The sequence below is a fragment of the Ranitomeya imitator genome, chromosome 4, assembly GCF_032444005.1.
Source record: "Ranitomeya imitator isolate aRanImi1 chromosome 4, aRanImi1.pri, whole genome shotgun sequence".
In the NCBI taxonomy this organism is placed as follows: domain Eukaryota; kingdom Metazoa; phylum Chordata; class Amphibia; order Anura; family Dendrobatidae; genus Ranitomeya; species Ranitomeya imitator.
Genome location: NC_091285.1, coordinates 411,340,710 through 411,355,831, shown reverse-complemented (window position 1 = coordinate 411,355,831; position 15,122 = coordinate 411,340,710). Strand labels below are relative to the sequence as shown.

The 15,122-nt window shown below is 45.0% G+C and overlaps 1 protein-coding gene across 2 annotated transcripts in view; it reads left to right on the top strand.

Annotated features, from left to right (window-relative positions):
• STRIP2 (striatin interacting protein 2) overlaps positions 1–15,122 on the top strand; it is a 166,013-nt gene that overhangs the window by 63,668 nt on the left and 87,223 nt on the right. For both annotated transcript variants that reach the window (XM_069765403.1, XM_069765404.1), the window contains exons 7-10: positions 9,917–10,023; positions 10,247–10,374; positions 10,456–10,635; positions 10,814–11,025. In XM_069765403.1, the coding sequence (XP_069621504.1) occupies positions 9,917–10,023; positions 10,247–10,374; positions 10,456–10,635; positions 10,814–11,025 (627 nt within the window). The remainder of the gene's footprint in view (positions 1–9,916; positions 10,024–10,246; positions 10,375–10,455; positions 10,636–10,813; positions 11,026–15,122) is intronic.

Here is a 15,122-nt window from a genome sequence, read left to right as displayed (position 1 = left end):
CCAGAAATATTTGGACAGTGACACAAGTTTTGTTATTTTAGCTGTTTACAAAAACATGTTCAGAAATACAATTATATATATAATATGGGCTGAAAGTGCACACTCCCAGCTGCAATATGATAGTTTCCACATCCAAATCGGAGAAAGGGTTTAGGAATCATAGCTCTGTAATGCATAGCGTCCTCTTTTTCAAGGGACCAAAAGTAATTGGACAATGGACTCTAAGGGCTGCAATTAACTCTGAAGGCGTCTCCCTCGTTAACCTGTAATCAATGAAGTAGTTAAAAGGTCAGGGGTGGATTCCAGGTGTGTGGTTTTGCATTTGGAAGCTGTTGCTGTGAGCAGACAACATGCGGTCAAAGGAACTCTCAAGTGAGGTGAAGCAGAACATCCTGAGGCTGAAAAAAAAGAAAAAATCCATCAGAGAGATAGCAGACATGCTTGGAGTAGCAAAATCAACAGTTGGGTACATTCTGAGAAAAAAGGAATTGACTGGTGAGCTTGGGAACTCAAAAAGGCCTGGGCGTCCACGGATGACAACAGTGGTGGATGATCGCCGCATACTTAATTTGGTGAAGAAGAACCCGTTCACAACATCAACTGAAGTCCAGAACACTCTCAGTGAAGTAGGTGTATCTGTCTCTAAGTCAACAGTAAAGAGAAGACTCCATGACCGTAAATACAAAGGGTTCACATCTAGATGCAAACCATTCATCAATACCAAAAATAGACAGGCCAGAGTTAAATTTGCAGAAAAACACCTCAAGAAGCCAGCTCAGTTCTGGAAAAGTATTCTATGGACAGATGAGACAAAGATCAACCTGTACCAGAATGATGGGAAGAAAAAAGTTTGGAGAAGAAAGGGAACGGCACATGATCCAAGGCACACCACATCCTCTGTAAAACATGGTGGAGGCAACGTGATGGCATGGGCATGCATGGCTTTCAATGGCACTGAGTCACTTGTGTTTATTGATGACATAAGAGCAGACAAGAGTAGCCGGATGAATTCTGAAGTGTACCGGGATATACTTTCAGCCCAGATTCAGCCAAATGCTGTAAAGTTGATTGGACGGCGCTTCATAGTACAGATGGACAATGACCCCAAGCATACAGCCAAAGCTACCCAGGAGTTCATGAGTGCCAAAAAGTGGAACATTCTGCAATGGCCAAGTCAATCTCCAGATCTAAACCCAATTGAGCATGCATTTCACTTGCTCAAATCCAGACTTAAGACGGAAAGACCCACAAACAAGCAAGACCTGAAGGCTGCGGCTGTAAAGGCCTGGCAAAGCATTAAGAAGGAGGAAACCCAGCGTTTGGTGATGTCCATGGGTTCCAGACTTAAGGCAGTGATTGCCTCCAAAGGATTTGCAACAAAATATTGAAAATAAAAATATTTTGTTTGGGTTATGTTTATTTGTCCAATTACTTTTGACCTCCTAAAATGTGGAGTGTTTGTAAAGAAATGTGTACAATTCCTACATTTTCTATCAGATATTTTTGTTCAACCCTTCAAATTAAACGTTACAATCTGCACTTGAATTCTGTTGTAGAGGTTTCATTTCAAATCCAATGTGGTGGCATGCAGAGCCCAACTCGTGAAAATTGTGTCACTGTCCAAATATTTCTGGCCCTAACTGTATATGCAGACCCCGGTACAGTCCTCCCAAGAAAAGCAAGACAGTCTGGCGGGGGAAGTAACATCACTCCTAGACAAGCACGTCTTGGAAGAAGTTCCTATAGACGAAAGGATTTTATTCCCCTCTTTTTCTCATAAAAAAACCGGACAACTCTTGGAGGACAATTATAAATCTAAAAGGCCTCAACAAATTTCTTGTAGTACCATCATTCAAGATGGAAACCATAAAATCGGCGGTGAAACTTCTCTATCCCCAGTGCTACATGTCCGTCCTCGACCTCAAGGACGCTTATTATCACGTCCCAATCAGACAACAAGATCGTCAGTTCCTCAGAGTGGCAGTTCAGATGGGGTCCCAGCTGCGTCACTTCCAGTACAGGGCTCTGCCCTTTGGGATAGCAACCGCCCCACGCGTATTTACGAAGCTGATTGCAGAGGTCACAGCACATCTCAGGGAAAAAGACACTCTAATAATTCCCTACTTGGACGACTTCCTGATGGTGGGAAAGAACTTTTCTCACTGTCAGGAGCAGGTCAGGATAGTGATGGACACTCTTCAGACACTGGGATGGCAACTAAATCTCAAGAAGTCCAAGCTAGAGCCGGCAATGATCCAGAATTTCCTGGGGATAACGGTAGACTCTGTGGCACAGGAGTGTCGCCTCCCAGTAGAAAAAGAAGAAAAAAATCAAACAGATGATTATGGCCACATTAAAAAAAACGGAAATGACTTTAAGAAGAGCCATGTCGGTGTTAGGGTCCCTAACCTCCTGCATACCGGCAGTAAAATGGGCCCAGTTCCATGCAAGAGAACTGCAATGGTGTGTGCTGCAGAACGACCTGGAACTTCAGGGACAGTTAGAGCAGAAGCTCACTCTCCCACTCTCTGTGCTCCAATCTCTCAGATGGTGGTTACAGATAGTCATCCCCCAGAGGAGTTCCCTGGACATTCACAGCCTCCATGGTAATCACAACGGACGCCAGTCCATGGGGATGGGGAGCTCACTCAGACACACTATGGGTCCAAGACCCCTGGGCTCAAGAGGAGAAGGATCTATCCTCAAACGAGTGGGAGCTCCTAGCAATAGAAAGGGCGCTAGAGAGATTACTTCCACACTTGGCAGGGCATCATGTGAGAGTCCTATCTGACAACCGAACAGCGGTCGCATACGTGAACCACCAGGGAGGCACCCGCTCTCGGGCACTGATGCACATAACCACAAGACTCCTGTCTCTAGCCGAAAGGCACTTCCTGTCATTATCGGCCCTGCATATCCGAGGTGTGGACAACATAAAGGCAGACTTTCTAAGCAGGAACCACTTGAGGCAAGGGGAATGGTCCCTAAAAAAGTCCGTTTTTCAACGGATAGTGCACATGTGGGGAAAGCCCAGGGTGGACCTCTTTGCCTCAAAAGTCAACAAGAAAGTCCAAAAATTCTGCTCCCTGAACCCTACAGACAGGCCGTTGGCAGTAGACGCCTTCAGCATAAAATGGACGTCTGGACTCCTGTATGCCTTCCCACCGATATGTCTAATCCCAGTGGTTCTGAGGAAGATCAGGGAAGACAAGGCCAGAGTGATCGTGATAGTGCCCTTCTGGCCGAAAAGACCGTGGTTTTACTGGCTGAGAGTGATGTCAGTGACGGACCCGTGGGTTCTCCCGGAAGACCAGGACCTTCTAACTCAGGGTCCCTTCAACCACCCGCAGAACTCCGGGCTTCATTTGACAGCCTGGCATTTGAGCGGTCGTTACTAGAGAAAGAGGGGTTCTCAGCTGGGTTAATATCCACCTTGCTCAGCAGCAGAAAACCAGTAACGACCAAGATCTATGGGAGGATATGGAAGAAATTCCTGTCCAGCTCAGGGCCAATACGGGAAGGGGAGGTCCCGATAGTGGCAATACTAGAGTTCCTGCAGAAGGGCTTAGATCTGGGGTTAGCTGTTAGTACCCTTAAAGTACACATTTCAGCCTTAGCAGCCCTATTCAACTGTGACCTGGCAAGTAATAGGTGGGTGGTGAGGTTTATCCGAGCCTGTAGTAGAGCTGACTCTGTCCCATCTCCTACTCCTCCACCATGGGATCTAAATCTAGTGTTAACTGCCCTGATGGAAAGCCCCTTTGAGCCGTTAAATACAACTTCTGATAAAATACTAACATTAAAAACAGCTTTGTTTTGTGGCACTTACGTCGGCCCGTAGGGTGGGGGATTTACACGCGTTGTCAGCTGACCCCCCTTACACACAAATTATGGACGATAGGGTTGTATTAAAATTAGATCCGGCGTATCTCCCCAAAGTGGTATCGAGATTCCATAGAGCTCAGGATATAACCCTACCCTCTTTTTGTCCCAACCCTAGTAACAAAAAAGAGGAGAGACTCCATTGCCTAGACGTTAGGAGATGTATCCTACAGTATCTAGAGAGTACAAAATCCTGGAGGAAACAGAGGGCTTTATTTGTTTCGTTCCAGGGGTCAAGGAAGGGCCTTAAAGCCTCAATACAGACTATAGCTAGATGGGTGAGAGAGGCCATTATTCTAGCATATAGTAGTGCAGGCAGGGTTGTTCCACAGGGTCTGAAAGCCCACTCCACGAGGGCCATGGTGACGTCGTGGGCGGAGAGAGCAGATGCTACCATCGACCAAATCTGTAAGGCGGCCACTTGGTCCTCTCCGTCTACTTTCTTTAAACATTATAGACTAGACCTATCTGCTACCTCTGATCTCACTTTTGGGAGAAGAGTGTTACAAGCAGTGATCCCTCCCTAGAAGAGAATACAAATCTCTGTAACTCTCTCGTGGTGCCGTCATGTATGATGGAAAAACACGGGTATTACATACCTGGTAATGTGTTTTTTCATGAGACAAGACGGCACCCTTATATTCCCACCCTTTTGATCACGTCATTAGTTGGGTGCATTATTAGTATTATTTGTATTATACACTCCCTGGGGTATCGGTGAATAGAACCGTTTAGGATGTATTATTTATGTGTACACTAACCAGCGGAGTTCCTCTCGTACTCTGTAAAACAACTGATGTGGAGAGAGGAGCCGCCCCTTTTATCTTGAAGGTTTCCTGTCCTTGATGGGTGGATCCCCTCTCTCGTGGTGCCGTCATGTCTCATGAAAAAACACATTACCAGGTATGTAATACCCGTGTTTGCCCACGTTGGCGATACTTGGGGTGGCTTTATTCGTGGTGCATGGCGTGGGATGGCATGGTAGTAGGTCCAAATAATGCTGCACCACTTTGAGAGATTTTAAAAGGCAGGGGTAGTTTTTGAAAATGTCATTTCAAGTTCAATACAATGGGCGACTGATCAGGACCTCCGTGGAGATATTGCCACATACAGGGAAGGGTGGGATATCTATCTACAGGTGCTTCTCACAAAATTAGAATATCATCAAAAAGTTTATTTATTTCAGTTCTTCAATGGCAGAGACCCCGGAGAACATGATTCGGGTCGGCTTTTACTGTCCCAACAACAAAAAAAAGGCCTATTTCTCTCCTCTATGATCTAGCACAGGAGTCCCCAACTCCAGTCCTCAAGGCCCACCAACATGTCATGTTTTCAGGATTTCCTTAGTCTTGCCCAGGTAATCATTGCATCACCTGTGCAATGCAAAGGAAATCCTGAAAACATGACCTGTTGGTGGGCCTTGAGGACTGGAGTTGGGGACCCCTGATCTAGCACATCAGAGGAGAGAGAAATGGGGTCCCCCCTAGCTCCCCGGGTACTTCCCGTGTCCGCTGGTCCCTCCAGCTCTGTCCCCCGACCCACGGTATGTTCTTCCGGGAAGAAAATGGCCGTCACGTGCGTAGTGGGCCCTGCAAGATCTGACGGCCGGCACCCAGCAACAATAGGAGATTTTTCATATTGGTTCATTTTGATCACTGTGATAGGATCTATCACAGTGATCAAAATAAAAATGTAATAAATCAAACCCCACTTTATAACCCCCTTAGTTAGGTAAAAATAATAAAATAAATGTGTTTTTTTTTTTTGTTTTTTTTTCGCTTGGGGTTGGAGCTAGGGTTGGGGCTAGGGATAGGATTGGAGTTAGGGCTGTGTTAGGGTTGGAGTTTGAATTGGGGGGTTATCACTGTTCTTGGGTACATCAGGGGTTCTCCAAACGCGACATGGTCCGCCATTGATTCCAGCCAATTTTACATTCAAAAAGTCAAATGGTGCTCCCTCCCTTCTGAACCCTGCCATTCGCCCAAGCAGTGGCTTTCCCCTACGTACGGTGTACTAGCGTACTCGGGAGAAATTGCACACCAGATCTTATGGTCCATTTTCTCCTGATACTCTTGTGAAAATTAAAGTTTAGTTCCAAAGTAAATTTTCTGTGAAAAAAGTAAAATGTTAATTTTTTTTTTTTTCCCTTCCCCATTGCTTTTGTTCTCGTGAAGCACCTGAAGGGTTAATAAACTTCTTGAAATGTGGTTTTGCACACCTTGAGGGGTGCCTTTTTGAATGGTGTCACTTTTGGGTATTTTCTGTTATTGTCACCCCCCAAATTCACTTCAAATGTGAGAAGATTCTAAAAATACAAAACCATTTTTATGTTTTGTTGGAAAAATGAGAAATTGCTGGTCAACTTTTAACCCTTATCGTCCTAACAAAAAAAAAAATTGTGTCCAAAATTGTGCTGATGTAAAGTAGACAAGTGAGAAATGTTATTTATTAACTATTTTGTGCGATATGACTCTCATTTAAAGGTGAGCTAAGCCCACCGGCATCAGAGGCTTATCTACAGCATTCTGTAATGCTGTAGATAAACCCCCGATTTATCCTGAAAGGTGAGAAAAAAAAGGTTTGATTATACTAACCCAGGGCCGGTCCCAGTTCTGTTCTGGTCCGATGGGCGTCACGGTCCGGTCCTGGGCCTCCTATCTTCTTACGATGACGTCCTCTTCTTGACTTCAGGCTGCGGCTCCGGCGCAGGCGTACTTTGTCTGCCCTGTTGAGGGCAGAGCAAAGTACTGCAGTGCGCAGGCGCCAGGCCTCTCTGACCTTTCCCGGCTTTCCTGTAATCCTACTGCCCCGAAGAACAAAGTTGTCTAATCGCTTATACTGCACTAGAAACTGCGTAAAAAAATAAATACAGCCAATTCTTCACCCGCTGTTGATTTTGTTCATTCTGCCTCCCAAAGATTGGAGTAAGGCTCAGCTCACATTTATTTTGCGCTCTACGCTGAGCACTTACATCGGTTTTCCGTGTAAATCTATGAAATACGTGACTCAGACGGAATCCCCAACAGAAGATTCCTTATAATGAGGCAAATGGAGGCACTGTGGACGCTGTCTGGCCTATGATCCGGCGGTGTCCGTCTTTTTAAGAGTGCGTAAAAGCACTGCCGGACCCAGTTTGTTGCATCTCTGAAAAGGACATCCCTGAACAAAGGCAAGATGGAGTCGGGGGTTTAATCTGAATCACATCATTAGGAGATTTTGAACAAAACCCAGATGTAAATGCACAGGATAATTGTGATCCAAAATGTTCCCAGTAAATGCTTTAACTCAATCCACACAAAAAAGCAAGTCCCCACTCGGGCCCCTCGTCTGTCAATGGAAATATAGGGGGCTTCCACATTACTGGTAACCCAAAGTGAAATTCTGCACTCCCAAATCCAAATGGCCCCCTCCCTTTTGATCCTCAGCATTCCTAAACCACTTTTAGCGTCCACATGTTTGTTAGTACTGCTATGCTATGAGAGCCCGCCTAATTTACTTGTGCATGTCTCCAGAAGCATGAGCTGGACACTAAAATGTACTGGGCACTATAATGGCAAATTTTCAATTTTCACTCTGCGATGTCAATTTCTGTTTGTTCCTGGAAAACGCCCATGGAGTCAAAATCATCACTACCCTTGCAGGTAAATTCCCAGAGGGGTGTAATTTCCAAAATAGGGTAATTTGAGGGAGATTCTGCTCTTCTGGCATTTAGTGTCTCTGTATGTGGAGTCTGCATACTATTCTAGAAAAATCTGCATTCCAAGAGGCAAATAGTGCTCCTTCCCTTCCGAGTCTTGCCGTGTGAAGTTAACAAAATGGGGTCACTTGTCAGGGCTCTCCAAACGCAACATGGTGCCCATAGACCATTCCATCAAAATCTGCACTCAAAAACGTTACTCCTTCCTTTCGGAGCTCGGTATGTCCAAACAGTAGGTTGTTTTGTTTTTTTGTTTTTTGTTTGTTTTATTTTTAAGTTTCATATCCCAACATTTCTCACAGTTTGTGAAACACCTGTGGGTTCAAGGTGCTCACCACAGCAATAGATAAATCCCTTAACTGGTGTGGTTTCCAAAATGGTGTCACGTTTGGGGGCTTAGCAATGCCAGGCAGCCTGGGGTTAAATGCTATCTCTTAAGGCTGTGATGCATGCACCTTGTTAGCTCTGATAATAAACAGGCTAGGTGTTCATCTAAGGCAGTCAGTTCAGGGAAGCTGTCCACACTGAATGAGTTTTGAAGCTGAAAAGTGAAACCGAAACAGTCCAGAATCCATCTCTGAGAAGACTCCGCAGAGGCCGTGTGCAGAGAACCACAAGTATAAGCAGTTGCGATGGACAATACCTGTTTTGTGTGAGTAGCCAGGGTCTGTTCTGTTTAGTTAGGCTACTTTCATACACCAGGTTTTTTGCATCAGGCACAATCCGGCAAATGTTGTAAAAAACGGATCCGCGGCAGGTTGTGAAAAAACTGACGCGACGGATCCATTTTTTCGACGGATCCAACTAGCATATCCAGATAATTGGATAAAAAACTGAGCATGCTCAGTTAAAAAAAACAAAACGGAATCCGGCATTGGAATCCGGCATTTTCCGGATCCGGCGGCTTCCATTCTAGCAACGACCGGAAGCTCCGGACCCTGCGCTTCCAGCTTTTTCGCCGGAGAGAAAAAACGTTGCTATGGAATTTTTTTCTGGAAACCGCAGATTTGCCGGATCTGGCGAAAACCGGACAAAACGCAAGGTCATCCGGCACGAATACAAGTCTATGAGGAAAAAAAAACGCATCCGGTGGCAACATTTGCCGGATCAGTTTTTTGAAAATTAGCCGAATTGAGCCTGACGGCGAAAACCTGATGTGTGAAAGTAGCCTTAGCGCCTGGAAAAGGATGTGGATTTATGTTTGTCTGTTTTGGTGTTGTGGAAAGCAATAAAAACTGTGTGTTTGGACCAAAACTGCATTGCATGTGTGAATGCTACCTAAATCATAATGCCTACCAGAGAGTAAAACCCTACAGGTGCTTCACAGGAATTTTATGACTACAATTTGGCTTTAGCCCCAAATTTCATTTTCATAAGGGTTACAGGAGAAAATAGACAACTCTCCAGAGTAGTCCAATACCCCATATGTGGTGGAAATCTACTGTTTCAAGGTGCTCGCCACACTTCTAGATAAATTCCTTCAAGGGTGTAGTATCCAAAATGGGGTCACTTGTGGGGCACATCCGGGGCTCTGCAAACGCGACATGGTGTCTGCTGTTTTGTTCAAGCCAGTTTTGCTCTTCAAATGGTGCTCCTTCCCTTCTGTGCCCCGCCTTGAACAAAAGTAGATTTCCACCACATATGGAGTATTGGCATACTCTAGGGAGTTGTCTATTTTCTCCTGTTACCCTTGTGAAAATGACAAATTTGGGTCTAAAGCAAAATTTTCATGGTGGAATTCCTGTGAAGCACCTGAAGGGTTAATACGCTTATTGAATGTGGTTTTGAGCACTTTGAGGGGTGCAGTTTTTAAAAACTGTTTTGTAAATTTTATTGGAAAAATGAGAAATTGCTGATAAACCCTTAACCCTTCTCACGGAAAAAAAATTCTGTTCGAAACATGATGGTAATGTAAAGTATACATGTGCAAATGTTTAGTAACTAATCTGGGTGTGAATTTTCAGTTTTAAGGGTATAAAATTAAAAGTTTGAAAATTGCAAAATATTCTTTGTTAATTTTCTATTCTTCACAAATAAACACAAAAATTATTGACCTAAAATGTAACACTACCATAAAGTGTAATGTGTCACGAAAAACCAGTCTCATTCACTGGGGCGTATTGAAGCGTTTCAGAGTTCTTGCGTCATAAAGTGACACTGGTCAGAATGGGAAAATTTGTCCTGGTTACTAAGGTGAAAACAGGCTTTTGGGTTGAAGTGGTGATTTATTTTCTATTTTAACTGTGGATTTAACAATTTTAATTATATTTATTTTGTAGTACTGTAACTCCCTGCACGTGAGGCTTTACTGATATGTTGGATGTTTGCTTCATTTAGGGTGTTCTTGAGCGTTATGTATCTACTGGTGGAGACCATAAGGCATGTGTCACCAGAAGATGACGCAGAGTGGACTGCGCAGAGGGAGACCTTCCGCCTAGAACTTGGTGAGTACTGAAGTCACAATGTTGTACACAAGAATGCAGTAATAGTACCTGACCATGAAAAGGTCTGGATCCAATATTCCCATACAAGTAAGCTGATTTAATTTTCTTATCCTTTAACTGCATAGTCCTCCTTTTGTAGGTTTCCTAACACAAGTATTCCAATCTCATAATTGGTTATTGTTACATTTGTTGTACTGGGTCTTTTGTCTGTTTTTAATCCAAGCTCTTCCATCTAATGGGGAAGAACCATTTTCTCATCTCCTTTTCACAATGGTAACCAAGTTCTGCAGCGGCCACTCTCCGCATTTTCCTATGAAAAAGGTGCTTTTGCTGCTTTGGAAAGTGCTACTGGTAGGTTCCTCTGAACATCACTTGTGGTGTCTGACATGTTTTACAGTTTAATTTGTGATTCTAATGTAACTGTTGTATCAGTTCACGCTAGGAGGATTCTCTGAGCTACAGATAAATAAGGAACGGAAGAGAACTGAATTGGGTCTTCTGCCACTATCTGAAGACTGTATCCAAGTCATGAGGAACATGAAGGCCACAGCTCCACCATCCTATGGCATTGAACTTGGGGAACAGCAGAAACGTGGGCGACGTAGCCGGAGGGTATGACTACAGTTAGTTTACATCTCTTTTGGTTTTAGGGTTTCGGGCTGTGGAAGTGAAACTAAATGTAAAGGCAGATCCATAGTTAAATTATGACTGTTCACATGGTTAAGGGGCTGACTAGAAGTGGATTTGCTTTTCCATCAGTAATAACTGCACCTTTATTGGTTTTATACAGGACAGCCTGGATCTTTACAATGAAAAAGATCCTTTCAAGAGCGAAGAATCTACAGGAGCAGATGAGGAAGAGAACGAGGAGCCAGAAAACATGATGGACTCAGAGTTAGATGTGCAGGAAAGGGATTTTATTTCCCAACCTTTGTCTGCCTTAAGGAATCACATGGAGAGGGTGTGCTTTCCGAAGGGCCTGCCTTGGGCACCCAAAGTGAGGTGGGGAAACTTCTGTATAACTATGGTTACATGTTTCCATCAGAGAAAATGTATCAGTGATTTGGTAGGGACAGTCATTTAAAGGGCACTTCATCCTAAATCTTTAACGTTCTGTTTGTATAACAGGGTGAAGTCTAGTCATATACATCAATGAAATGAATGGCCGTCCATGTAACTCGTGAATGTGCCAGAGCTGAAGCTGAATATGTGCTTTTAGTACAATAATGGCTCTGTATGATTGGTGCATGCTGCAATTTTTATTATTTTATCATGCAGACCAATCCATATGGGGAAAAAAGCCACATGCACAAGCAAGTGGGCTTCAACTGGTCCACGTGTGGTCCATTGCCCATATGGACAGAAAGTGCTCTTCTGAAGGAGCGCTTAGAGCAGTATTATTTGAAGGTGAAGAAAGTTCGCCCCACTTAATGAAAGCCTTGATGTAGCCTGTCATGGCTGGGGGAATCCACATTTTTCTCATTTCTTAGTTGTCACTGCAGTGATATTGTAGTGTTACATATTGAACATTGTAAGTAAATGGACAACCATGTACCGTAATACATGACTGGGCTGATTCTGATAGACTAATGCATTTCCAATCAGGCCAGTAGAAATCCAACTTTGCAATGTTGGTATGCCCTGTGTGGGTATATACGTGGTGTGGTGAGGCAACCCCCTCTTTTTTTTTTTCTTTTTTTTTTTAAAAAGCTAATGTTTTTTCTCTGTGTATCTATGTGCAAATTTAGTTGAAAAAGAATCTGTCAGCAGGTTTTCATACCCCAAACTATGTATATGCTCATGTAGCTCTTTCAAGGGCTAATCTAGCAATACCTTTACATGGCCAGTCTGTTACTGAGAAATCAGCTTTTTAATTGATATGCAAATGAGGCTGAAGACATATGGCAGATCTGAAGTCTCTGACTCCAGCTCTAATCCATGCCCAGCACCTCCACCTCCTATTTGACTGACCGCCTCTATGCTGGGTGATTTAAGGTAAAGGAGCCATCAATTAAGCAGGAGGAGATGGGGAAATAGAGCTGGAGTGACTGAGGCTTCCGATCTACAGAGTGTTTTAACCTCATTTGCATATCAATTCAAATGCTAATTTTTTAGTAACAGCGGAACGGGCTGGCCATGTAAAGGTATTGCTTAACTTGTCGCTGAAAGCGCTATATGTGCACATGAATCGCTTGGAGATTCTGATGGATTGCCTTTTAAAAAGTTAGAAAGCAGAAGCTGATGGCCCTTATAAGGTTTGCTAGGTTATAATAAGGTGAAAGTGAAGTCATTGGACATTTCAGCACTGAATTATTTACCCCTTCCCGACCCATGACGCCACGTAGGCGTCATGAAAGTCGGTGCCAATCCGACCCATGACGCCTATGTGGCGTCATGGAAAGACCGCGTCCCTGCAGATCGGGTGATATCCACTAATAAAACATAACTTTTAATAGTAAACACTAAAAAATGCACACCCAATAGGACACAAACAATAAACATATACATACAAAGTGCTCAGGTGAACCAGTGCTCTATATAAAAAATGGTTTGATCTCACCCAAGCTGCCGGACACTGTGTAATTCCGTATGACACAATAAGGATCCACGTAGATGAAAGGAGGCAGGGCTAAAATAATATATCTACCCTGTAGCCCCCATGTAACTCCTGTCCTAACAAGGACAGGCCCCAAGTGGACCTAACTCAGAGGGACCAATCCACCCAATATGTATGGAGGCAAAGTCCCAAATCCTCTTGAAATATAAATTCTTCCTCCCTACGCGTTTCAACTCCGGTCATGGAGAATCATCAGGGGAGTCTTTATGGAGAAAAATGCCAACAGGCAGAGAGATTGATGTCAATATAATGTCTGGTGCCTGCAGTGGCTAGGCATTCCAGACTGGAAGTGTCCGTCTGTGTCCACAGTCTCTGATGGAATGAACCCATCCCAGTGAAGCCTCTTTATATACCCAATGCCCCTCCCCCTATTACCTGAGGTTTTGGGATCTAGAGAAGATGTGGAGTGGATCAAGCCGCCTGATAAACAATGTGCCCTAAACATAGGTGTGCGGTATACAATCCAGACTAATAGATACAAGAGGTGTTCCCTAAACATGAGCTGTGCAGTATGCACGTCCCCCTATATGCATGGAAAAACAGAGCTGCCAAAAAAGGGAAATGACAAATAAGCAATAAATAAAGTGTATAGGGTATCTGTGAAGATGTAATCAAGGAGTTACCCCCCCATGCCACGCATCTTTATAGACGTAATCAATATGCTAGCCCCCATGTTGCTGGAAACACTACATAGCCACACAAAATAGTAATATTGAGGGGTACATGCAGATCGTAGTAGCGCATAGTTGGGGCGGCAGATTATGTACCTATATTATTCCCCCGGACGTAGATAGAGCATAATTATACACAGCCGCGCACATCCGGGACTTACCAAGCGAATCTATATGACGATTCAATTGTAAACAATAGCGCGTGGTAAGCGCGATAACAGGAAGTGGCGGCGCCATCATGTGCGCGTCACTTCCTGTCCGACGCCTGCATCTGATGTTGGTGAGTTCGTCTCAGGAATGAAGCACAAGCGGAGTCCCTCCCATGACAACGAAGTCCCCGCTGGCGTAAACATACAAGGGGCGTGACAGAAGGTGTTGTAGAATTTGCACAAACCCCGAGCTAAGCATTATTATAAGGGGGGTAGGCAAGAGGCATAATAAATACCAGTATATCTACCGCAGATATAGAAGAGGCATTAATATAAGTGGCCACATAGTATTAGTCACATTAGCGACCTGCAAAGTAGCGCATGGTGAATATAAATGCCGCCTAATAAACGCAACCGCCAAAATAGCGGCACCACACGTGTATTGCGGCAAACATCCCCGAGCTGAACATCATTATCAGGGGATCGGCAAGAGGCATAATAAATACCAGTATATCTCCCGCAGACATAGAAGAGGCATTGATATAGGTGGCCACACAATATTAGTGACACTAGCGACCTGCAAAGTAGCGCATGGTGGGGGGCGTGGCTATGTAAGCCAAGAGAGAAGACGCACCTTTTGGAGGCTCCCATTATCCTGACCTGAATCCGGCCACTAATTCCCCTGAACTGCAGCCTGCACCGGCTGAGACGGTGCTTTGAGAGCTCGGGAGACCGGCGACTCCTCGGGCGGCGGCGGTGGAACGCTGGAGAGCCGGTATTTGTGGCGGCCTGGAAGAGCGGCAGAGTCCCTGAGCTGCGGCGGCCATCTTTGAGCGCGGCTCCGACGGGCGGGACGCAGTGCCGGCGGCGGCTGAAGCCGGGTGGATCCCCCGGGGAGCACGGCAGGCACTTACATACAGCGGGGACGCTGTGGAACATCGAGGAGCAGGAGACAGGTGCCGGGTCTGGAGCGGCGGGCGGGCCCTGGGAGACGGCGGCCATTACCATAGCGCACTCTCCAGCAGCAAGGAGAGAGGCGCTATATAGCAAGACTGCGGTGCATTCAGGAGGTGAGCTACCGGCCTGAAACACTAAAAGGGGCAGAGCGGTGTGCGCCCTGGAAAATTGGGCCCTGCACTCCCCTTATCAAAACCCCTGCTTGCACCATTACTTTGGAGGGATCGTTCCCCCTCCCTGCTGTTCTTCCTGGGGAACTGTGGCTGCTCTGGGACACGGTGCCTGGGCAAACCCCTAAGTTGATACATTTGCAGATATCTGAGACTTTTTGCTTGGTTTGCTGCCTCTCGGGGGTGCATCCCGGTGTTTGGCCCTGTCCGGTCTGCTAGTGGAGAATAGACTGCCATAATAATAACTCTGGTCCTTTGGTGGGGATCTTCTGCCAATCACTATGCATCATCCTAAAGGAGCGGGGGCTGCTGACAAGTTGAGGAAATATGCCAGAGAAGATGCCCCAGATAATACACGCTCTCTCAGAAATAATCCCACGCAGAGTCAACGCAAAAATCGTCTTTCTGACAGCAATGAGGAGGGAGAACAAGACGAACTGACTCTTAAACAAGCATCTGAGCAGTTGATGCAGGCCATATCTCTCACCAGGTCCTCTCTCACTGAGAAAATAGAAGACGTGCATACTGAAGTGGG